Source organism: Trachypithecus francoisi, unplaced genomic scaffold (genome assembly GCF_009764315.1).
Source record: "Trachypithecus francoisi isolate TF-2019V2 unplaced genomic scaffold, Tfra_2.0 Lachesis_group4, whole genome shotgun sequence".
NCBI classification, from domain to species: Eukaryota; Metazoa; Chordata; class Mammalia; order Primates; family Cercopithecidae; genus Trachypithecus; species Trachypithecus francoisi.
The window spans coordinates 139029582-139054701 of NW_022681469.1; the positions used below are offsets into that span (position 1 = coordinate 139029582).

The 25120-nt window shown below is 55.6% G+C and overlaps 1 protein-coding gene across 12 annotated transcripts; it reads left to right on the top strand.

Moving 5' to 3' along the window:
* The first annotated feature begins 1145 nt into the window (after nt 1-1145).
* Nucleotides 1146-22783, top strand: ZMIZ2 (zinc finger MIZ-type containing 2). Of its 12 annotated transcripts, none has more exons than XM_033194064.1 (19): nt 1146-1221; nt 9116-9227; nt 9303-9432; nt 9839-10041; nt 10279-10462; nt 10744-11004; nt 11870-12049; nt 12728-12805; nt 13001-13169; nt 14037-14181; nt 14283-14493; nt 15415-15520; nt 15796-15953; nt 17367-17434; nt 17889-17957; nt 18285-18529; nt 19116-19285; nt 19373-19615; nt 20442-21586. In XM_033194064.1, the coding sequence occupies exons 2-19, from the start codon at nt 9178-9180 to the stop codon at nt 20547-20549; spliced, it is 2778 nt and encodes a 925-aa protein (XP_033049955.1). In that variant the 5' UTR covers nt 1146-1221; nt 9116-9177; the 3' UTR covers nt 20550-21586. The 12 variants fall into 12 exon arrangements, with proteins under 12 accessions (XP_033049955.1, XP_033049959.1, XP_033049964.1 ...); XM_033194068.1 differs by having other exon boundaries at nt 9318-9432; XM_033194073.1 differs by having other exon boundaries at nt 9318-9432; nt 9935-10041.
* Nucleotides 22784-25120: the final 2337 nt, after the last annotated feature.

The following is a 25120-nucleotide window of genomic DNA, read 5'->3' on the forward strand; positions in this document are numbered from 1 at the left end:
GGCGGGCAGATCACGAGGTCAGGAGATCGATTCCATCCTGGCCAACATGATGAAACCCTGTCTGTACTAAAATACAAAAAAAAAAAAAAAAAGCCGGGCGTGGTGGCGCCCCCCTGTAGTCCCAGCTACTCAGGAGGCTGAGGCAGGGGAATCGCTTAAACCTGGGAGGTGGAAGTTGCAGTGAGCCAAGATTGCACCACTACACTCCAGACTGGCGAGAGAGCAGGACTCCGTCTCAAAAAAAAAAAAAGAAGAAAGAAGGAAATTCTGACACATGCCACAACATGGACGAAAGTGAGGACATTGTGCTAACTGAAGTAAGATAGTCACAAAAAGACATATAATGTATGATTCCACTTATACGCGGTCCTTATAGTAGTCTAATTTAGAGACAAAGTAGAATAGTGAATGCCAAAGGCTGGGAGGAGGAAAGAATGGGGAGCTAGTGTTTACTGGGTATTGAGTTTCCATTTGAGAAGATGAAAAAGTCCTGGAGACGGATGGTGGTTGCACAAGAATGTGAACGTACTTGGTGCCACAGAACTACACTTGGAAACAGTTAAGATGGTAACTTTTACGTTATGTGTATTTTACTACAATTAAGAAAATTTAATTATGGGTAGTTGAGAGAATGTGGTCTTCCTCAACTTACGGTAGGAAAAGTCAAGAATAACTTAAAGGCTGATAATAGCATTTCAGAGGTCGAAACTGATCAGAGAGGCTATTCCATTAGGCTAGACTAGCTCAATAGTGACTTTTTCCAGGAGTAGAACCGCTGGGAAGAGAAAACTGAGCAGTGAGGAAAGAGAACTTGTTAAGTTTGATTTTCTGCTTTAACGAGGGGCTTCCTGAGTCCCTTAATAAGATCCCCTCCCAATAGAGGCACCCCGGATCTCTGCGTCTCCCAGTCATGTCCCCGCCCGCCGGGCCAGAGCAATGGACTCCCAGGAGGCAGGGGAGGCGCGGGCGAGGCGGGTGGGGGAAGGGCGAGGACTCACTCTTCCTTTCCTCCTCCGCCGGGGCCCGCCCCGAACCCTGGCCCCGCCCCGGCCCCCTGGCTCCGCCTCCTCCTCCCGACCCCGCCCCGGCACCTTGGCCCCACCTCCCACTCGGCTCCGCCCCGGCGTCCTGGCCCCGCCTCCGCCGCCCGGCCCCGCCCCGCTCCCGGCGGACTGCGAGCAGGAAGCGCGCGGTGGCTCTGCCGACGCCGCGTTTGGAAAGGTGTGGAGGGGGCTGGGGGCGCAGGTCGCGATCAGGCTGCGTCTCCTGCCCGCCCAGCCACCTGCGGCCCTGGCCCCACCCCGCCGCTTTGGGCCGCTCAGGTTCGCGGCCGCCCCCGCCCCGAGCGCCGGTTCGGGGCTCCGCTGCTCTGGCCTGGGAGGCGGGGCCGGCTGCGCGGCGTCATGCATATGCATGAACGGCGCGGCGGCGGCTCCATTGTGCCCTCGGAGCGGGCGGCGGCGCGATGGCGCGGGTGGCGGCGGCCCCGGGGCGGCGGGCGGCGCGGAGGGCGGGCTGAGCGCATGGAGCGGCGCGGGCCGGGGGCCGCCACGGCGAGGGGCCGGGCCAGGCCGGGCGGAGGTGAGCGGGGCCCTGGGGGTGGCCCCTGGCAACGCCGCCTGCGGGCAGGTGCGGGCCGACGGGGGCGGGCAGGTGCGGCAGGTGCGGGCCGGCAGGTGCGGGCGGGCAGGTGTAGCCAGTCGCCCAGGGCGCCCCAGTTCGGTTGCGGCGCCGCGGTAGGGTTCGCAGCCGGGCTGGGGCTGAAGGCTCTGCCGCCCACCTGCCGGCACCTGCCACGCGTGCGTCGTGGTCTTGGGCAGGCTCGGCCCCGTGGGTGTCAGGGTCGTCCAGCCCTCCCCTGAGTCTTTGTTGGAGGCTGGCCGAGGGGTGTAAGCGGCGCTCGGGGTTCTCCTGAGCGATGAAGGCTGGCCGGGCCTTCGCTCCAACCTAATCGTTCCTGGCTCTGGGGCCAGGCAGTCTCACCTACATGGTACGCCCCTCCGCTCCCACTTACGTGCCCACCAACAGGGCGATGTGGGGGCCCGCTGAGGCCGTCACCTGCTCGCGGAGGAGCTGTTCCGCTCCTGGGCTGAAAGACGCTGAGCTGCCAGCCCCCAGCTGGCAGTTTTGATGAGGACACCCCTTTCCAAACTGGACATACTGAAGCTCAGGCGTGAGGATGCCCTGCTCCCCTGCGGTGCCTTGTCTTCCCTAGTGCCAGGTGTCCTTCACCGCGGCACCCCCACCCGGTGCCTTGTTTACCCCTCCACCTACCCTGTCTCTCCTCCCATTCCCTGGACCCTCTGCCCTGCAGTGTTCCGCCTCTCCTTCTCCCTAGGGTACCCTCTTTCCAGTATTACAGAACATCCATGGTGGTGTCTTTAATTTGTGTCATCGCAGATTTCACAGGGACACACATAGAACATGTGACTTGGTCTGAGACCGTGGTGATTATAGATAGGATGGACACAGACTCACCACCAAGTTCTGGCAGGCTAGAACCAGAGAGCATCCCTTGATGCTTAGTGAAACAGGAGAAGTGAAGGAATCTTAACTTTCAGGGGTACTGACCTCTAGCCCTTGTCATGCCCAGGGGGTAGTTACAAGCTGGAAGTGTGAATGAAGAGAACAAGCAGATGACAGTTGCTGGTGTCGATTTCTGAAGGACAGGCCTAAGATGTTTGGGGAGCATCTTGATTATTGGGATTGAGCTCCCAAGGGCTGATGAGATGAAAGTGGTCATGTGTCCTCAGTCCTAGGATGCCACCAGATACCCATCTTACACATTGCAAACTGATGCCAGGTTAAGGTTGTCCCTTCAGCTGTTCACTGAAACGTCTCATGCCTGGGCCATTGCTTATTCCTGGACTTTTTGATGAACCCCGCATCCTGACTTAGCCCCACGCTTAGGCAGTTTAGTACTGTGGCCTTACAGGTAGAGGGGGCAGGACTTTGGGCTACCTGTACATAGGAGCGCCCCACTTTTTGCTACCAGGGACCCCGCTCCTGCCCCATTCCAGAGCCATCATTTCTTCAAGACCCTTTGACCCCATTGTCACCTAGGTTGGATCCTGACCCTGCAGTCTTGGAGACAGTGAGTCCTGATTTGTGACCTATTGAGAAGGGTTGCCTGCCACAGGGCCCACGTGCTGGTCCTGCTCCTAACTGACTAGGCAGGCAGAGAGGTGGCAGGGAACAAGGCTCAGGAGGTCAACCAGGAGACTTGGGGGTACAGCTACTCTGGGACACTTGGGGAAGAGAGGTCTGGGTAGTGAGTTGTGTAGCTCTGTGTCTAGAGGAAGATGTGATCTGACCCCCAGAAAGCCTGTGGCCCTCTAGACTGACCTTGTCCATCTTTCAAGGAGTCCTAGCTTCCAGCTGGAGTTAGTTTACGAGGAAAGCGCCAGGCACTAAGACTCTTGGTGGGCACGGGCCTTGCCTGATCTGGAATCCAGATTCCAGGCTCCAGGCTTGTTCCCAGCCCAGACTCAGAGCCAGGAGATGGGAGGAGGATCTGCACACACACAACGTAGAAACACTTCCCTATGATCAGGGGCAGAGGGTCAAGGATACCAGACCTGGAGACTGGAAGTCTTTCTAAAGAGACTGTCCTCAGAGAGGAGACCAGAGGCATGAGTTCGGGTCGGCAGGAAATCCCCCTGTGCAGTGAAGAGTAAGCTCAGAGGGAACTGGAAATTGTGGTCTCTGTCCACAGCAGAGAAGCATCAGGGGTGGAATTCCCCAGGCCCATGTGACATAGGAGCCTGCTGTGGGCTCCTCCCCTCCCTCTACCTGCCCTGTGCCCCTTCTCCCCAGCTCACTGCATTTCCTAGATCTGAGGCTCTCAAACTATAGTTCCTGGACTAGCAGCAGCAGTAGCTGCAAACTTGTTAGAAATTACAGGCTTAGGCCCCAGCCCAGCCTACTGACTTCAGGTGGAGCTGGGCAGCCTGTCATCACCAGCTGCAAGCTGGTTTTGATGTGCTGTAGTTGAGGAGCTGCTGCCCTAGGTAACCTAAAATGAGGCAGTTCTGCACGGAGTGCTGCCTGCACTTTGAGGCCTTTGACCAGGGGTGGGGGGAGGAGGCACCTCTGCTTGCCTGCCAGATTCCCTCCCTGTGCTTCTTGGGACAGCAAAGTGGCCAGGCCAACCCAACCAGCTTTCCAGTAGGGAAGGATTGTCACAGCAATTCTGCGGATACAGAAGGCTGGTGGTAGCAGTTGCATTGTAATTAAACTTTTTATTTTGAAATTATTGGCTGGACACGGTGGTGCACACCTCTCAATCCCAGCACTTTGGGAGGCAGAGGTGGGCGGATCACTTGAGGTCAAGAGTTCAAGACCAGCCTGGCCAACGTGGGGAAACCTCATCTCCACTAAAAATACAAAAATTAGTTAGGCATGGTGGTGCACACCTGTGGTCCAGTTACTCGTAGGGAGGCTGAGGCAGGAGAATCGCTTGAACCTGGGAGGCGGAGGTTGCAGTGAGCAGCCTGGGTGACCGAGCAAGATTCCATCTCAAAAAAAAGAAATGAAAGATTCATGTGCATTATAAGAAATGACACAGAGAGATTCATTCTATCCTTTACCCAGTTTCCCCCAATGGTAACATCTTGGAAAACTTTAGTGCAACATTGCACCAGGACACTACATTGATACAGTAAAGAGGTTACACCTGTTGCCTTTTTTTTTTTTTTTTTTTGGAGACGGAGTTTCACTCTTGTTGCCTAGGCAACAGTGGACCTGGCTCCATTGCCAGTGAACACAAACCCCATGAAACCTGCTCTGCCCCCCGCGCCACACGGGTGAGTGTGGGCTCCTCTGCCCACCCCTCAGGCCCTGGGGTTGGGGGTGTCATTTCTGGACCCAGGCCTCAGTGCAATTGGCTCACTGCGATTGGCTCACTGCAACCTCCGCCTCCCGGGTCCAAGTGATCCTCCTGCTTCAGCCTCCTGAGTAGCTGGGATTACAGGCATCTGCCACCACGCCCAGTTAGTTTTTGTATTTTTAGTAGAGACAGGGTTTCACCATGTTGGTCAGGCTGGTCTCAAACTCCTGACCTTAGGTGATCCACCCGCCTCACCCTCCCAAAGTGCTGGAATTACAGGCGTGAGCTACCACACCCAGCCTTTTTTGTTGTTTTTTGAGCCAGAGTCTTGCTCTGTCGCCCAGACTGGAGTGCAATGGCATGATCTCAGCTCACTACAACCTCTGCCTCCTGGCTTCGAACGAATTCTCCTGCCTCAACGTCCCAGCACCTGCCACCACGCCCGGCTAATTCTTAATTTTTGGTAGAGATGGGGTTTCACCATGTTGGCCAGGCTGGTCTCGAACTCCTGACCTCAAATGATCCACCTGCCTCAGCCTCCCAAAGTGCTGGGATTACAGGTGTGAGCCACCACGCCCAGCCTGTTGCTTTCTTATATTCACGCCCACCTTCCTCCTGCCAAAATTGTAGAATGGAGAAGATATGAATACCTTTAGTGCTTTTCTTCTTTACCCCCACATTTAACCCCTGGCAGTCACCATCTGTTCTCCATTTCCCTAATTTTGGTGTGTCATGTAGCCTCTTGGGATTGGCTTTTCCACTCAGCATCAATTCTCTGGAGATTCATCCAGGTTGTTGCGTATATCAGTAGTTCATACCTTTATATTGCATCCGGGCTATGGATGTACCACCGTTGATGTAACTATTCATCCACTGAAGGACATCTGGGCTGTTTCCATTTTATGGCTATTACAAATAAAGCAGTTATAAACATTTGTGTACAGGTTTTTATGTGAACATAAGTTTTCATTTCTCTGAGATAAATGCGTACAAGTGCAGTTGCTGGGTCATAGTAGGGTAGCTGCTTGCTTAGTTCCATATGATACGGCCAGACTGTTTTCCAGAGTGGCTGTACATTTTACATTCCCACTAGTAATGTGTGAGAGATCCAGTTTCTCCTTGCCAGCATTTAGTGATGTCACTATTTTTTATTTTAGCCATTCTGATGGATGTATAGTGATATCTCACTGTGGTTTTAATTTGCATTTCCCCACTGACTGGTGATGCTGAGCATCTTTTCATATGCTTATTTGCCATCTGTATATTCTCTGGCAAAGTGTCTTTTTATGTTTTTTGCTTATTTTCTAATTGGAGTTTTTTATTTTAATTTTTTTTTTTAGTTTTGAGAATTCTTCTTTTTTTTTTTTTTTTCCAATCATGGTTCACTCTGTCTTCCAGGCTGGAGTACAGTGGCATGACCATGTCTCACTCCAGCCTGCACCTTCTGGGGTCAAGTGATCCCCCACTGCAGCCTCCTGAGAAGCTGGCACTACAGGTGCATGCCACCACACCCAGCTGATTTTTAAATTTCTTGAGGAGACAGGGGTCTCACTATGTTGCCTAGGCTGGTCTTGAACTCCTGGGCTCAAGCAGTCCTCCTGCCTCAGCCTCCCAAAGTGCTCGGATTATAAAGTGTGAGTCACCGGCCTGGCCAAGAATTCTTTATATGTTCTAGATACTAGTCCTTTGTTGGATATGCAGCTTGCAAATATTTATCCTGGCCTGTATCTTACCTTTTCATCCTCTTAGCAGGGCCTTTCACGAAGGAAAAATTTTAATTTTGATGAAGTCCAGTTTATCAGTTTTTTTCTTCTATGGATCATGCCTTTGGTATCAGGTCTAAGAACTCTTTGGCCTAAATTGCAAAGATTTTCTCCTATGTATTTTCCTGAACATTTTATAGATTGATGTTTTACAGTTAAATCTAGAAACCATTTTGAGTTACTTTTTGTGTAAGGTGTGAAGTTGAGGTGTTTTGTTTGTTGTTTTGATGCCCAGTTGCTCCGCTGTCCCAGCACCATTGGCTGGAAAGGCTGTCCTTCATCCTTTGAATTGCTCTTGCACCTTTGTCAGACATCGTTTGGGCCTATTTGTGCAGATCAGTTTCAGACTCTCTGATCTCACCTGTTGGCCCATGGTTCTGTTCCCCTGTTGGTACCACACAGTTTTGATGACCATATCTATATTCTAAGCCCTAAAGTCTGTGTATGGCTGCTCAAGGCCCCACCCAGCAGCTCTGGGGAGGAGTTTCTGGCTGTTGGCAGGTTCTCTGTCCCCCAGCATCAGTATTCCTGAGTCAGGCTGTGGGACTGGGATTGCCACCCCTACCTTGCCTGGCTGGGCCATCTCAGCTTCCAGGCCTGTTCTTGCCCAGAGTCCAGGTGCCTAGAGCCTTCTGGAGCCATCGGCCCCTGGTTTTCCTCACCCCTGCTTCCTGGGCAGGACTTGGACTGAGGGAGCAAGGGGAGGAGCATATGGGCCGGGAATCAAGTCTTGCCTGTCCTGAGGGTGTGAGGAAGTCCAGACCACCGCCCTCTCCCTCTTCCCTAATTGCTACCCCCTAGTCCCAGTGCTCAGTGGTGGGAAGATCCAGTGAAAGGCCACATGCTTAGACTCCCCAGGCAGAGCTTAGCTCTACGTCTCACCTGCTCTGGGGCCCTGGGCACACAGCTCGCCCTCAGAATCTCCAGGTCTATATTTTGAGGGATGAGGCTGTTCCTACCTCCATTGGTGAGGCCCTCGGTCAGCACAAGAAATGGCAGCCTAGATGAATGCGGGGCCGCCCTCTGCTGGGGCACGGAGAGGTCATGTGAGTGCTGCGATGGCAGGATGGCACCAGTAGTCAGCACACCTCAGGTCGCATGTCTTTGTGTGTGGCAGCCTTGCAGGCCCTAAAAGGGAGTGATATCCAAGGCGAGCATGCCTGGGGACTCCTGAGAAACAGCTGAAACGGCTTCTCACACACCCACTGCTTGGCCTGTGCTGCAGCCAGTGTTCCTCTGTGGATAGCCCAGGCAGGCAGAGGTGGATGTGGCAGGTGGTCCTGGGAGTGTCCGGACGCAGGGTAGTGTCAGTGAGGGCCCTTCAGGGACAGTCTGGGGCAGGGCCCCAGGGGATGTCTGGGCCTGCTTTGGTAAGGGGCTTGCTTGTGGCAGTGTGGGAAGGCGTGGCACTCGGAAGCAGACTGAAGGTGTGGTCACTTCCGTGGCTTGTTTACTAAATGGGGAGAGCAAACTGCATGGCACGTAGAAGTCCCATGGTGCCAGCACTGTGGTCCTGCAAGCGTCCTGCTGCATCTTCCCTGACACACCCTCTCTGCTGCCCTGCCTGAGCACCAGGTCCCTGGTATCCACTCAGCCCCATCTTGCAGAGTCACTTCAGTGTCCCCCTAGCCCCTTGCTTAGAAACACTGGCCAAGTCGCAGTCCCTGCCAGGTCTGTGGGTACCCACCCTCCATCTATTGTGCTGTGTGTCCCTGCCCTCTCCTGGGGGTGTCATGGATGCGCCAGTGGGTCTGCGCGCCTGGCCCCTATGACCATATCGGCCTCAGGCCGCCCCCACTTGGTGGGATCTGGGTCAGTTCTGAGGTCCCGTGGCCTGGAGCCCTTCTGCTACCCTAAGGAGGGCCCTCTTGTTGAGAGGGGCTGCTAGCCAGGGCCCGGGTTACTGGTCCCATACCCCATTTCAGGAGGTATCCTGCATGTCCCTCCCCAAGGCCAGGATGGAGGGTTGTTGGTTGACCACTGCACTCTCTTCCTTGGCTTTCTCAGCCCCTGGCCTCCAGAACTGCCTATGCCCCTACCCTGGCTACTCAGGGTGGCAAGCCCTTGAGCAGGACCTCACCCTGACTGGCCCTCTGTCCTTCACGCCAGGGCCTTCTGAGGGTTCCTGGCTACTGGCTCCTCTCTAAACCCCAGTTTCTACAGGGTAGCTAGGATTGTCCCTGGCTTTATATGGATAGCCAGGCCTCGGTGTGGATGGGAGAGTGGGGAAAGTATTTGGAATCAGGAAGTCCATCTCTAGGGTTGATCGAGGGACTTCGGGTGGCAGGGCCTGAGTCAGAAATGGTTCATGCTGGCCTCCAGGCTGGGTTTGTGGGGGCAGAGCCTCACCAGAGTGGGTGGGGTGGGCCAGTACTAGGCTCCTCCACTGCCTTGCCTGTCATCAGAGCCCAGGGGTCCCTTATTGAGAAAGAGGTGGGGCCTGCTGGCACCGGGGTCCCTCCACCCTGCCGAAAGGGTCTCCTGGCTGCATCTCAGCTAATATCCCTTCCTTCCTGTCGGGCAGCCAGAGCAACTGAGTTCCAGATAAACACTGTCAGACCCGGCCTATAGGCTGCTCCATTGCCAATGAACTCCATGAACCCCATGAAACCTGCCCTGCCCCCCGCGCCACACGGGTGAGTGTGGGCTCCTCTGCCCACCCCTCAGGCCCTGGGGTTGGGGGTGTCATTTCTGGACCCAGGCCTCAGCAGCCTCTCTCCCTGCAGTGATGGTTCATTCGCATATGAGTCTGTGCCTTGGCAACAAAGCGCCACTCAGCCGGCTGGATCGCTGTCCGTGGTCACTACTGTGTGGGGAGTTGGCAACGCGACACAGAGCCAGGTAAGCACCCACTGGGGCCCCATCCCCGAGCAGACAGAGCCTCCCAGCGCTTGGCAGTGCTTAGTGCCTCCTCAGAGCTCTGAGAGACGAAGAGGCTGAGAGGTGAGGACAGAGAGGCTGAGGCATGACATGAGAATGGGGCCTCCTGAGTCTCCTAAGTCTTTGGACACTGGTTCTCTTTCCACGCCTGGTGTGGGATTTTCTTCTCCTGTCTTCACCTAGCTTTCACAAAATGCCCCAACCTACCTGTGGACAGCTGCTTTCCCTGCTTCCCGTGCTATACCCCGTCCCCCCCCACCGCTCCCCCAATCTGCTTGCCAGGCCTCTTGGTTTCTAGCACTTTGGAGCTGCTGCATGAAGCACATTGTTTGGCTGGTTCCCTTTGGTGATTCCTGCTTCCTCATAGGTTTTGGGGAACCCTATGGGCCCTGCAGGGAGTCCCTCTGGCGGCTCCATGATGCCTGGTGTGGCAGGGGGCAGCTCCGCCTTGACCTCCCCACAGTGCCTGGGACAGCAGGCGTTTGCTGAAGGCGGCGCCAACAAGGGCTACGTGCAGCAAGGCGTGTACAGCCGCGGGGGCTACCCTGGGGCCCCCGGCTTCACCACTGGGTAAGCAGGTCCCCTCACCTGGCAGGTATGCTAGGAGCCATCAACCTGGCAGGCACCTCAGAACTGTGGCGCTGATCAGCTGGACGTTCCCTCTCTGCTTCCTCCCAGCTCCGACAGCTGTAGTGGAGGGTCTAGAAAGAATGGGCTCCCCCTGAGTGCTGCATGCCTCTGGGCTAAGCACGGTCCTGGCCCTCATGAGCCCATGCACAGAGTGTGGCAATCCTGTGTCTCCTACAGGTATGCAGGCGGCCCCGGGGGCCTGGGCCTCCCCTCACATGCTGCAAGACCCTCCACTGACTTCACACAAGCGGCAGCTGCTGCGGCTGTGGCTGCTGCGGCAGCCACTGCCACCGCCACAGCCACAGCCACTGTGGCTGCTCTCCAAGAGAAGCAGAGCCAGGAGCTGAGCCAGTATGGAGCGGTGAGCCCCCCTCAGCAGCTCCTCCCACGTGGCAGCCAGCCTGAGGGCCTGGGAGGAGGTACTCAGCCAGACAGTGGGCTCCAGGGACAAGCATGGAATATGCCAGGGCTCACGAGGCCAGTAAAAGAGAGATGTGAGGAAAGGAGTGAGGGTCTGAGGGGAGAGGTTTCTGGGGTGTCCTGTGAAAGGGTATGGTGCCCACATGGGTGGGTGGGTGGTATGCCTATCTTTTGGAGCCCTTTGTGTGTGGCACCTGGACCATTCTTTTTTTCTCTTCCTAGATGGGGGCCGGACAGTCTTTTAACAGCCAGTTTCTGCAGCATGGAGGTCCCCGGGGGCCTGGTGTCCCCACTGGCATGAACCCTACTGGCATGGGAGGGGTGATGGGCCCCTCTGGCCTCTCCCCCATGGCTATGAACCCCACCCGGGCAGCAGGAATGACGCCCTTGTATGCAGGGCAGCGCCTGCCCCAACATGGGTATCCTGGGCCTCCCCAGGCCCAGCCACTGCCCCGACAGGGGGTCAAGAGAACCTACTCTGAGGTGAGTGTCCAGGTCACCTAGTTTGGGACCTTGGGTACCAACTCCCTCACCCAGGCACTCTTTAGAGCTGTGGTAAAGAGCAGGCTTCTGGCTGGGCGTGGTGGCTCAGGCCTGTAGTCCCTGCACTTTGGGAGACCAAGGAGGGTGAATCCCTTGAGCTCAGGAGTTTGAGACCAGCCTGGGCAACATGGCAAAACCCTGCCTCTACAAAAATTAGCCTAGTGTGGTGGCATGTACCTGTAGTCAGAGCTCCTTGGGAGGCAGAGGTGGGAGGATTGCCTGAACCCAGGAAGTTGAGGGTGCAGTGAGCTGTGATCGCTCCCCTGCACTTTAGGCTGGGCAACAGGAGTGAGACCTTGTTTTTAAAAAAAAAAAAAAGAGCAAAAGCCAGGCCTTGTGGCTCACGCCTGTAATCCCAGCACTTTGGGAGGCTGAGGCAGGTGAATCACTTGAGGTCAGGAGTTCAAGACCAGCCTGGCCAATGTGGTAAAACCCCCCATCTCTACTAATAATACAAAAAATTAGCTGGGCATGGTGGCGTGCACCTGTAATCCCAGTTACTTGGGAGGCTGAGGCAGGAGAATTGCTCAAACCTGGGAGGTGGAGGCTGCAGTGAGCCAAGATTGTACCACTGCACTTCAGCCTGGGCGACAGAGTGAGACTGTCTCAAATAAAAAAAAAAAAAAAAAAAACAGACTTCTGCATGTGAGAACTGCCTGTGCCTGACAGTGTCACGGCAGGATCTTCAAGGGACCGGGAAATCTCCATTCCCCCAACCCTGCCACACATGAGACTCCGCTTTCCTTCTGGAACCAGCTCCCCTGATGCCTCTTTTCTCCCCTCGGGCATTTTGCCTCTTGTTCAGGTGTATCCAGGGCAGCAGTATCTGCAAGGAGGCCAGTACGCACCCAGCACCGCCCAGTTTGCGCCCAGCCCTGGGCAGCCCCCTGCCCCCTCCCCTTCCTACCCTGGGCACAGGCTGCCCCTGCAGCAGGGCATGAGCCCATCCCTGTCTGTGCCCGGCCCCACGGGACTGCACTACAAGGTAGGGCAGGCTCCTCTAGGCCCTGTGCCGGGCTCCATGCTGAGTGCTGTGGGACAGGGGACCTTGGGGCAGTCCTGTCCTCAAGAGCGACAGAGTGGCTAAAGGGGCCAGCAGGGTGTGTAGGTCCATGTGTGCTCATGGACCACAGCTCTACAGGAGAGGGGAGATGGGGGGTGGGGGGGTCCTGACCAGTGTAAGAGCAGCTCCCGGGGTTTGGGATCCACTTCTGAAAGGACCCTTTACAAGATTAATATGTCTCAGGGGTATCCAGTGCAGCAGGCAGGCACCCAAGACATTTGAATGTCCTTTATGGAAAAGTGTCCTCATTCCTTCTGCTTGCTGCAGAGAAATCCAGTGAGAGGATGGGCCCTCGCTGCTGGCCACGCACCCTTTCTGGGTGCATGGGCAGAGTGCACCTCCGTGGGAGCCTGGGTGCGCCGGGTGGTGCAGCTGCGGGGAGGAGAGGAGGAGGGCTTAGTGTGCCTTTATCTTTTCAGCCCCTCCGACCTGTTTGATCGTTTTCCTCTGTGGCTATGATTGCTTTAAGTAGTATTACTTGTAGATTATTTGGAAAAATATAAGAGAGTGTAAAGAAGACCATGTGTGGTGGGCTTCTAGGGTCAGGTCCAGGGGGGGCCCGGCTAGAGCCCCAGGTGCATGCAGTTTTCTCTCCCGCAGCCCACAGAGCAGTTCAACGGGCAGGGCGCCAGCTTCAACGGGGGCAGCGTCAGCTACAGCCAGCCTGGCCTGAGTGGGGTAGGGGGCCTGGCTGGGCGGATGGGCTGGGAGGCTCACAGGGTGGGCATATGGAGAGAGGGCGACCGGGCAGGCACCCCTGGGGCTGCCTCCTGTCCACCTCTGTTATCATGGTTTCCAGTGGGTGCTCCGTGAACAGACTCCACTCCCATCCACCTGGCATTCTGCCTTGACTGTTTGTGCTCAACCCTACAGCCTACCCGTTCCATCCCGGGCTATCCCAGTTCCCCACTGCCAGGGAACCCCACGCCACCCATGACCCCAAGCAGCAGCGTCCCTTACATGTCACCAAGCCAAGAGGTCAAGTCTCCCTTCCTGCCTGATCTCAAGCCCAGCCTCAACTCCTTGCACTCATCGCCCTCTGGTAAGTCTGTCCACTCTTGGGACAATGGGATGACAAGGCCAGGGTGGACATGGGGGAATCACAGGACTCCAGAGAGTCCTGTAGGATTTTGGGGGACGGGGGTGGCTGCCATATCCCTAAGAAAAGGGTTGGGTGCGGTGGCTCACACTTGTAATCCCAGCACCGTGGGAGGCTGAGCACAAGAGTTCAGGGTTACAGTGAATATGATCTTCCCACTGCACTTCAACCTGGGTGACAAAGCAAGACCCTGTCTTTAAAAAAAAAAAAAAAAAAAAAAACAAGGATTCCATCTTAGAGACAAGTCGCTTAGTGCCAAGCCTTCACCTTTTTGTTCTGTTTGTGGGTTTCTTTGCAAAGGAGGCTGTGAAATTTCTCTCTAGAAAAATACCCCTGTGCACAGAATGTTGTATATAATTTCAGGGGATTTATGAATCCCCCCGAAGCCCATTCCAGGGAGACCACAGCAGCAGAAGTTGGGGTCTTAGAACTCTAAACGGAGCTGTAGGGCAATTGCAGGTGGCCTTCACACACCTTGGCCTCCTAGTCTCTCTGAAAGCACTGGAAACAGCTTCTGTCTGAATTGGGGACATGTTCCCCTATTATGGTTTAGGGGACTTTGGGCTGGGCTGCTGAGGCAGGAGACAAAAGAGAACATCACGACCAAATGCCCAGGCCTCAGGAGAGATGCTGCCCATGGCCCCAGCCCCAGGGCACCACTCAGGCCTGCCAAGCAGTGCCTGACAGGAGGGGCTCCCTTCGCCAAGGTCCCTGCGGGGAAGGTGACTGGGAAGCCACTGCCCTCCTTGAGTGGCACAAGATGCTTCGGCTGGGGCAGCCCAGCTCACAGCCAGTGGCCTCTGCTTCCAGGAAGTGGGCCTTGTGACGAGTTGCGGCTGACCTTCCCTGTGCGTGATGGGGTGGTCCTGGAGCCCTTCCGCCTGCAGCACAACCTGGCTGTGAGCAACCACGTCTTCCAGCTGCGAGACTCAGTCTACAAGACCCTGATGCTGAGGTGAGCTCCGCCTGGCCCCCACCTGACCCCCACGTGGCTCTGTTCCTCCTCCCACACTCTCAGGGCCCGTTTTCTGGGTGTCCACCCATCTTCCTAAGCAGGCCTGACCTGGAGTTGCAGTTCAAGTGCTACCACCACGAGGACCGGCAGATGAACACCAACTGGCCAGCCTCGGTGCAGGTCAGCGTCAATGCCACGCCGCTCACCATCGAGCGCGGCGATAACAAGACCTCACACAAGCCACTCTACCTGAAGCACGTGTGTCAGCCAGGCCGCAACACCATCCAGATCACCGTCACCGCCTGCTGCTGCGTGCGTGTCCTGTGGCGCCGTGGGGGCGGTGCCATGGGGTGGGGCGGGGTGTGGGCGGGGCCTGGCCCAGCGGCGCAGTGGGAGCGGAGCCAGGACATGGGCGGGCCGTCGCCTCCTGCTGTTTTGCTGCCTGCTGCCTGCTGTAGCGTGTGTGCCCCCTTGGGGGATGGAGAGCAGGCCATGGGGGCATTATTATTTCAGAAAAATGCGTTGCTTCTCCTTGTTACTGCCTTGTATTTCCATTTTAATCTGTCATCCTTGCCCTTTAGGAAAGCGATTCAGTAATACACCCTAGCTGTTTTCCAGTTAGAATAAATTGACTAGATTTGATGGTCACATTAATTATGTAAGAGAAACCAGGCTGTGCAGAAAGCTCATGGAGCTCGGAGTCCCCAGCTGATCAAGCATTACCGGTTCTAGCAAGCATCAGGGTCACCCTTGGGCTAGAGGAGAAAGGGACGGCTTATGAGTGCACTAGTCAGCCTGGGCGTGAGGGCCTTGGGGACGGGGTGGCCACACACCACATTCTATGGGATATGGCAGATGTCAACACAGACCCAGCATCTGTGACTGTTGATGTGCGAGCAGGGGGGACGTTCAAGGGGACTTGAGGTGATTCTCTCAATGGAGAGGTGGTGACTGGGTGATGATTAGACAGGCAGGAGGCCCAGCACAGCTGCAGAGATGGGTACAAGTGTGGGCAGGGCGCTGAGGCCAGGAAAGGCAGCTGGATGGGGCCAAGCCACTGAGGAGTGTCACTGGCTGACCCTCCATGCCCAGCCCACCCTGCCCTCAGCCTTGTCCCTCCCCCACCTGGCAGCCCCTGACACACACTCCCCAGCACACCCTTTACCTGGCCAGGGTGGCCCCTGGCCCAATTCCCCTCAACGACACCAGCGACATCCTCCCATTGTTTTGCAGTCCCACCTCTTCGTGCTGCAGCTAGTGCACCGCCCGTCCGTCCGCTCAGTGCTGCAGGGCCTCCTCAAAAAGCGCCTCCTGCCTGCCGAGCACTGCATCACCAAGAGTGAGTGGCCCCTGCCCCTCAGCTGCCAGGCAGCCATCCACACTCTATGTGGCCCATGCCCAAGCCAAACAATCCTCCTTGTGGGCACCTCCTCATGCCACACCAGGTCATCTCCTTGGACAGGTGGCTCTGCGTTAGGGGCAGTGGTTAGCTCCAGGTGGCCCTTCAGAGTTGTCAGTGGGTCAGTGAGTGGGTCCCTGCCTGGTTGGTATCCCCATTCACACCTCCCCATCTTGAGGACCCTGTACTCAAGTCCATTACCTTGTTGATGTCAGTAAAGCGGAACTTCAGCAGTGGCACCATCCCTGGCACCCCTGGGCCCAACGGAGAGGACGGGGTGGAGCAGACAGCTATCAAGGTGTCCCTGAAGTGCCCCATCACCTTCCGCAGGATCCAGCTCCCCGCCCGAGGTCATGACTGTCGCCACATACAGGTAGGTGGTTACTGCAGAACCTTGGCGGAATTTGCTGCTGCTAAAATATCCTGAGTCAATACATCAGTGTCATTCTCTGGACAGACATGAACTCCTAGCGCCTTGGCTGTCAGGCTGACAGGACAGGCCTCCCCCATCAAGGAGGCAGGTGGGCCTGGCTCCCCCAAGACTAGGCTATTTTTACTTGCACATATAATTATCATTTTACTAACTTTTTTACTGCCTGCTTCACTATGGGTTTAAGTTTTTTTTTTAATTTTTATTTATTTATTTATTTATTTATTTATTTATTTTTGAGACATACTCCCGCTCTGTCGCCCAGGCTGGAGTGCGGTGGCGCAATCCCGGCTCACTGCAAGCTCCACCTCCCAGGTTCACGCCATTCTCCTGCCTCAGCCTCCCGAGTAGCTGGGACTACAGGCCCCTGCCGCCACGCCTGGCTAATTTTTTTGTATTTTTTTTTTAGTAGAGATGGGGGCCACCATGCCTGGTTAATTTTTCGTATTTTTTTTGGTAGAGACGGGGTTTCACCGTCTTAGCCAGGATGGTCTCGATCTCCTGACCTCATGATCTGCCCACCTCAGCCTCCCAAAGTGCTGGGATTACAGGCGGGAGCCACTGCATCCAGCCAAGAGTTCACGTTTTGAAAGGCATAAGGTTGCAGGGTCCAGTCTTCCTGCCCTACCTGCAAGGGTGACCATCGTTAGCGTGTCTGTCTTTGCAGAAATACTGTGAGTATGGACAAATAGACGCACAGCCCACTGTCTCTGTGGTTACATAGTGGTCCCTATTGCACACACTGCTCTGTGCTGTCATTTTTCTTCGTGTAACACCATGTTCTGAGGCCGGGTGCGGTGACTCACGCCTGTAATCTCAGCACTTTGGGAGGCCAAGGCGGGTGGATCACAAGGTAAGGAGTTCGAGACCAGCCTGGCCAGCATGGTGAAACCCTGTCTCTACTAAAAATATAAAAATTAGTTGGGGCATGGTGGTGTGTGCCTGTAATCCCAGCTACTCAGGAGGCTGAGGTAGGAGAATAGCTTGAACCCGGGAGGCAGAGGTTGCAGTGAGCTGAGATCGAGCCACTGCACTCCAGCCTGGGCGACAGAGCGAGACTCTGTTTCAAAACAAAGCAAAACAAACAAAAACACCATGTTCTGGAAGTGGGTCCTAGTCAGCACAGCTGCCCAATTCTTGCTTTGGCCACATGGCATTCCAGTCCCAGTGAGAGCTGTTTGGGCTGTTCCCAACCTTGATCCATTAGAGTGATGGTGCAGGGAAAACCTGGTAAATGAAGTATCTCAGATATGCATGTAAATAAGTCACACATTCCTGAAAATGGATTGCAGAGTGACCAGGTCTTCCCTGTCCTGCCCACAATGAGAAACTGACTTTCTCCCCATCTCTCTGTAGTGCTTTGACCTGGAGTCGTACCTGCAGCTCAACTGTGAGCGGGGGACTTGGAGGTGTCCTGTGTGCAAGTGAGTCTCAGATGCAGCGTGTGATGGGGGAGGGGCTGGTGCTTTTAGAGGCTTTCATGGGTGAAATCTCCAATGGCATCATCAAAGACACAAGCCTGGTGGGAGACGTCGCCGCATGGACTGGGATTGTGCAGCTCAGTGCAGAGAGCTCGTATAGGGTGGCCTTACGCAGGGTCATCTCATGCAGTCATCTTGTGCAGAGTCACTTCATACAGGGTCACCACATGCACAGGATCACCTCTTCTTATCACCTCACACGAGGGTCAGTCGTACAGGGTCACCTTGTACTGTCACCTCACACAGGGTCAACTCACACAGAGTTACCTTGTTCAGTTGCCTCACACAGGATTGCCTCATCCTGGGTCACAGCTGACAGGGCTGAGAAATGACAGGGCCTGTGCCCAGGACAAGGTTGTGTAAGGTCTCTGAGCTGTGTCCCTTTTTTTCCCCACAGCAAGACAGCTTTGCTGGAGGGCCTGGAGGTGGACCAGTACATGCTGGGCATCCTGATTTATATTCAGAAGTAAGCATCCTCTTCCTGTGATCCCTGCATCTGTGGCCACTGGAGGGCAGCCCCAGGACGTATAGGGGAATGTCCCTTGCCAAGTGCAGCCTTCCAGCCTCTTTCCAGCATGGAGCAGGCTGCATTCCAGGCCAGAGACAGCGTGTGTGTCCTACCTGAGTGTTGGTGCTGGGCCCAGCGTCCTGCTGGGCGTGGAAGGTGCTGGGTGGCAGCAAGCATTTGATGGGGGGAAACTGCCTGAAAACTTAGCCCAGGGCTGGGAGGGGCAGTGGGTGCCGGGTCAGCAGCAGGCCAGGAGGTAACCATTCCCCACATGTCCCTGCCCAGCTCTGACTATGAAGAGATCACCATCGACCCCACATGCAGCTGGAAGCCAGTGCCCGTGAAGCCTGACATGCACATCAAGGAGGAGCCGGACGGGCCGGCACTGAAGCGCTGCCGCACCGTGAGCCCCGCCCACGTGCTCATGCCCAGCGTGATGGAGATGATCGCCGCCCTGGGCCCCGGCGCTGCCCCCTTTGCCCCCCTGCAGCCCCCCTCAGTCCCTGCCCCCAGCGACTACCCTGGCCAGGGTAAGTATAGCAGGCTAGCCTTGAACCTCAGATGACCCTGGGCATATGGCCCCCCTCCCCAGATCAGTCTCCTCACCTGCAAGAATGTGGCTATGCAGGTTGCACACCTAGGTTATCAGTGTTTCCACACAAAACATGCCGTGGGACACCTCCCGCCCCTCCCATCTCAGGGACGTGGCGGGGAAGGCATAGTCTCGGCTATGGTCCTAGGAAACAGACAGTGGGGCTTCCACCCTTCCTTCCCCCTGTTTGGAGTAAGGGGCTCTTGGCTGGAACTCCTCCACAGACTGGCCCCATCTGGGGCCCCCCTCTGGGACCCACCTCACACGCGTGGTGCGTGCGTTTGTGGCTGCTCCCATTCCTATAACCTCCGAGACCTTCACTCCTAGGAATGTCCCAAGGCCAATTCCCTTGGCAGCAATGAGAAGAAATGCCCTTTTCCAAATAGCGACTTCTGCAAAACCCGCTGTTGTTTGTGGGTGAGCACTGCAAGTCCCACCCATGCCACAGCAAGCCTCCCTCCTGGCCCCTCTGCCAGCGGTAGCCTTCTCCAGCCCTCACCCAGGCCCCAACTCTCCTCTTGCAGGTTCCAGCTTCCTGGGGCCTGGAACTTTCCCTGAGTCCTTCCCGCCCACCATGCCCAGCACCCCAACCCTTGCTGAGTTCACCCCGGGGCCGCCCCCCATCTCCTACCAGTCTGACATTCCCAGCAGCCTCCTGACTCCAGAGAAGTCTACCGCCTGCCTACCAGGCCAGGTCAGTGCCATGCCGAGAGGCCAAGGGGGCCTGTCTCCCCAGGGAAGCCCCTGAGCTGTTTTAACAAGTTCTTCTCTGTGTCTTCAGATGGCACCAGCAGGTCACCTGGACCCCACTCACAATCCTGGGACACCAGGACTACACACCTCCAACCTTGGGGCCCCTCCAGGTCCCCAGGTGCACCATTCAAACCCTCCCTCAGCGTCCCGGCAGTCCTTGGGCCAAGCGAGCTTAGGGCCCACAGGCGAACTGGCCTTCAGTCCTGCCACAGGCGTGATGGGGCCCCCCAGCATGTCTGGAGCTGGGGAGGCCCCGGAACCAGCTCTGGACGTGAGTACCAGGCCCCATGCCAGGGAGTGCGTGGGAGCCAGGGCTAGAGGTGGTGTGTCTGTTGTCCCTGGGTTCCGAGTGTGTTGTGGAAGGGAAGACAGTGACCCCTCAGAGAGCCGGCCAGATAAGGTCAACTAAATGCAGCTTTTGTTCACGAGTTAGATACCTGGAGTAGCTGTAGGTGGGATGCGATGTACCACATTTGTGTTCATGAGGGGCCTGGATGTCATACGGGCGGACACAGAGTCCTCAGAGGAGACTGCGCTGGAAGCTGACAGCGCGGTCCTTTGAGTCAGATTTCATCTGTCCATTTGCTCAGTAGCCCTGGGCCTTGACTCACAGGTAGAATGGGAGTGCACACTCAGTACATGAAAGACAGAACTGACTGTCCCTGGGCCATAATAGAAACTCATTGAAGTTCAACATGAAAAAAGTTAGGAAGAACAGCTCTAAGCAGAAAATCCTAGGGGCGTGGAATTCCACCACCAGCATTCACCTTGGGGAATCACGGTGGGGATCCCCAAGCAGGCCGGTGCACAGAGAATGTGTGGAGTGGCTGTGCTCCCTCACATCCCATCTCCTGGTGGTACTGAACAGCATGTTGCGAGCTGTTCTGGCCTCAGCAGCCTTGCAGGGAGGTCCTGGGGGTGGCGTGTGCCTCCTTGAGCACATGAAGGCCTATAGTGGGGCCCCGCAGCCAGCCTGTGTGTGGGGAGGGGCTGCTCAGCATTCCCACTGCACCTGGGTGGGATGTGGTGACAGGATGGTCACTCAGGTGTGGCCAGTCAGTGACGAAAGCTGCTAACATAGTTCACTTTGTCCTCAGCTGCTCCCAGAACTGACCAACCCTGATGAGCTACTGTCCTACTTGGGACCGCCCGACCTCCCCACAAACAACAATGACGACCTGCTCTCTCTGTTTGAGAACAACTGATCCTGTGTTTACCCCAGGCCCGGCGGGGACACGCTCACAGTTGTCACCACAGCCCTGCCCTTCATGCCCAGCCCCCTGGGACACCCGGTGGTCTCTCCCAAACCTCCCCCAAAACACACCTGGAGCCAGAGCCTTCTGCTGCCAGCCCTGTGCTCGATTGGAGGGGCTCCCAGCCCGGCAGCCCTCGCCACCTCCCTCTACCAAGCCTGCTGCTGCAGAATGGTTTTTGCTGAGGTGCCCCTGCCCAGCCCTCTCCAGCCTTGTCCACGCACACCTCACACCCCTGGTCTCACAGCCTCACACCTTGTCCTTCCACCCCTGCCTGCCCCCGCCCAGCCTGCTTCTTGTCCAGCATTGATCCTTCTGTTTCAACAACTCCACTGGGCAGAGCTGGGCATCTGGCGGGGCTGGCTCTGTCCCCTGCGTCTTTGGCTCCAGTGGTCCCTGTGCCTGGCAGTCCAGCTCTTGGAACCTCGCTGAATGGCAGCTTCTTGGGGACCTGGAGCTCTGGCAGCCCAGCCGTGTGTCGTGTCGGGTTCCTCTCCCCACCCCAGCTTCAGGCAGAATCCTCGGGGTGGGGGAGCTACAAAGCACAACAATGTACATAGTGTAGAAACACTAACAGCTGGGAAAGGGGAGCCAGCTGTCCAGCCAGCATGTTCCTGTTGTACAGCCCGGTCTCCCTGTGCACTCTGCTCCTTCCCATGTGCAGACAGATCAGGGAGGAACCTCCAGTGGGTGGGGGACAATGAGCTTCAGCCCGGCCGAGGTGGGTGGGTGGGCTCTCAGATTCAGCTCTGTGTCAAGATTCTCTAGTGGGCTGCGCTCCCAAGTTCCCCGTCTCTGTGAAAGTGAAGAATTAGTACAGCTGTGTTTTTTAAAGCCACCTCTCCATCTCCACCCCATGGTTCCACACCCAGGTGGGGGAGGAGGAAGCCACTGCATCTGTTGGCTCAGGGCCCCAGCCTGTGCGAGCAGGGCGCCCGGGCTGTTGTGTCTCCTGTCTGTGCCGATCTCTATTAAAGGACTCCCTCTTGGTGGGCCTGGCCGAGTCCCTCCTTCATGCTCCCAGGGACTATTTTCTCCCCTGTAAGCCAGCGACCTGCCTAAAGCTTGGGCCTCTGTGCCTGCAAAGCCTGTGCAGGCTCTGGGGGCCGGGTCGACCTTCCAGTGGCTTTTGGGACCCCAGGTTGAGCTCTGGATGTTCCAAGCCAAGGCTCAGCTATTCCCGCCCCATAGTAAATTTCCTTTTCCCTGGAATTTTCCAAGTTGGCTTCAGCTGAAGAGCTATTCTGTGAAGCGTTCCAGGCCTGCCCAGGAGAGACATTTGCCACTATGTCACCTTATCTGGGCTTGCCCTGGGGCACTGAGCCAGCTGTTTGGCAGCCTCAGCCCAGCCAGGGGCTCCTTCTCAGTTCTTGTCCCCGGGAGGCCTCTGCTTGTCACTTACCAGAGATTGCAGAGGTGTGTCCTGCCTACCATCTGCCTGTCCAGCTTGGTGGGGGACCGGGTCACCCTTTCCTCCTGTCCTGGGCCCCATCCTTGAGGGCCTTCCCAGCCAGCCAGCAGGAGAGGCAAGAACTGGGGGAACATGGGAACCTAGGGGAGAAGGGGAGTACTGGGCATCCTCAGGCTGGTGGCCAAGGCCTGCCCCTTGAGGCACTAGAGGAGGGCATCTGTCTGTGGGAGCCCAGAGGCTGCAGGGAGGAGGAGGAGGGAGGTGTCTGGTGTGAGCATTGTCCCTGCAACATTTGGGACCACACAGGTGGGCTTCCTTGTTTCCTGACAAAGTCTCTGTTTCCAGCTCTTCTGCCCTCTCTGGATGAGGGAACAGAAGTGAAGGAAACAAAAGAAGCAGCAGTGCACACACTCCTGGCGCTGGGTGTGGAGACAGCCCAGTGCTGTCCCACTCAGCCATGGCCTGATTCAGGCCCCGGGCCCTGCTTTCTTGGGTGTCAAACAACTGTGTCCCGAACATCTGATGCACCACTTGCCCTACCTGTTGCAAACGTGATGCCCCTGGATGGAGTGGAGAAACCGGAAGACTGGGACAAGCAAAAGGCTGCCAACAACCCAGAAGCCCATCCTCAGCAAAAGGCTGGAGAAATGATAGAAGAATGCGTGGGCACCGTGGCCCTGTGCTCCGTCACGAGCACATCTCAGAAACAATGTGGGGTGAAAAAGCAAGACAGTTCATACAGTATGACGCCATTTTTGTAAATCTCAAAACCAAATACGTATGGGATTCATACCCAGGTGCTAAAGTCACCAAGGAGGGCAGGGAGTCAGCACAACACAGTACTCACCCGTGGGGAGGGGACGGGGCCGCGCTCAGGGAAGAGCAGAGATGCTGGAGGTTCTGAACCTCAGGGTCAGTGGTGGCTTCGTGGGTTTCACTTTATTGTACTTTCTGTGTCACACATTTTCTTGTGCATGTGCCAAGTATTACATAAAAACCAAAAGGCTGACCAGACCTAACAACGCTCCACCCAACAGCAGCAGAGCACACGTTCCTAAGTGCACAGCGAACATCCTCCAGGACAGACCACATGTTAGTGTACAAAGCAAGTCCCAGTAAATTAGAGATCGGAATCCTGCAAACTACCTTCTCCAATCACGATGGAATAAAACTGGAAATCTATACCAGAAGGAAAATGAAAATTCACACATACATAGAAATTGAACACACTTTTTAACAACCAAAGGGTCAAAGGAGAAGTCACTAGGAAAATTAGAAAAGAGAGATGGATAAAAATACAACATACCAGAACTTAAGGAAGGAGGCAGAAACTGCTCTGAGAGAAATTTATAGCTGCAAATACCAACATTTAAAAAGAAGTGACATCTTGGCTGGGTGTGGTGGCTCACATCTGTAATCCCAGCACTTTGGGAGGCTGCGTCAGGCAGATTGCCTGAGGTCAGGAGTTCGAGACCAGCCTGGCCAACATGGTGAAAACCTGTCTCTACTAAAAATACAAAAATTAGCCAGGCGTGGTGGCTCACACCTATAATCCCAGCTAATCATGAGGCTGAGGCAGGAAAATCACTTGAACCCAGGAGGTGGAAGTTGCAGTGAACTGAGATCATGCCATTGCACTCCATCCAGCCTGGGCAACACAGTAAGACTCTGTCTCAAAAAAAAAAAAAAAAAAAAAAATTCCTAGAAAGATTCAAATGACCAAAACTGTCCCAGGAAAAACAGAAAATCTGAACAGGGCCAGGCGCAGTGGCTCACACCTGTGATCCCAGCACTTGGGGAGAACTAGTGAGGTAGGAGGATGGCCTGAGGCCAGGAGTTCGAGACCAGCCTGGGCAACAGAGACCCTGCCTCTACAAAAACTTTAAAAATAAATTGGGTATGATGGCATGTGCCTGAAGCCCCAGCTACTTGGGAGGCTGAAGCAGGAGGATAGCTAGAGCCCAGAAGTTCAAAGCTGCAATGACCTATGACGACATCACTGCACTCCAGCCAGGATTGAGGCAGAGACAGAGACCTTACCTCAAAAAAAGAAAATGAAAATATCTGAACCAGCCTAAAACACATAGGTAGAACCAGTCATCAAAAGCTTCCCAACAAAGAAAAGCCCAGGACCAGATGGTGAATTCTACCAAACACTAAAGAATGGACATAAATCCCCAAATTATCCCAAACATTGCAGAGGAAAAAACACTTCCTAACTCCCCCAACTCATGTGAGGGGTCAGCTTCGCTCCCTTCAGTCCCTCCCACTCTGCCCCAGCTCCCTCCAGTGGCCCTCCCCAGCAGGCAGTGGCCCCCACCTCTGCCCCATGTAACTCTACCCACTGTGGGTCTCCTCCTTGCCACCCTTCCAACCTTCCAGGCTTTGGTAGCCATTGAGACAGCCCATCCTGCCTGCCCTGGATGGGAGGGCAAGACATGACTGGCTCTGGATGGTCTGTCACCCAAGTTGCTTCAAAGAGAAGCCAGGGACATCAGTGCAGTCGGATGCACAGTGCAGTAGGTTTTGGTAAGTGCACATGCTTGTGTACCTGCCCTTCGAAACCTGACAGGAGAGACCAGCCCGCACCCCACCCCAGGTCATCACTGTTCTGGCCCCTGTCACCAGAGATTAATTTTGCCCTTTCGGAAACTTTATGTCAGTGAATATTAGAGTGTGCCCTACTGTTAACTGGTCCTTAAAGTTTCTATGTTTATTTTCTTTTTTTGAAGATGGAGTCTTGCTCTGTCACCCAGGCTGGAGTGCAGTGGCATGATCTCGGCTCACTGCAACCTCTGCCTCCCGGGTTCAAGTGATTCTCCTGCCTCAGCCTCCTGAGTGGCTGGGATTACAGCCTTGCGCCATTACACCTGGCTAATTGTAATTTTAGTAGAGATGGGGGTTTCACCATGTTGGTCAGGCTGGTCTCGAACTCCTGACCTCATGATCCACCTGCCTCGGTCTCCCAAAGTGCTGGGATTACAGGCGTGAGCCACCATGCCTGGCCTTTTTATTTTCATTTAACTGTATATTGTTCTTGTTCATTCTCTCAGTTACCACCTAGAAGGGAGGATTAAGGGGTACCCTTCCCCAGCGTCCTATACCCCAGCTC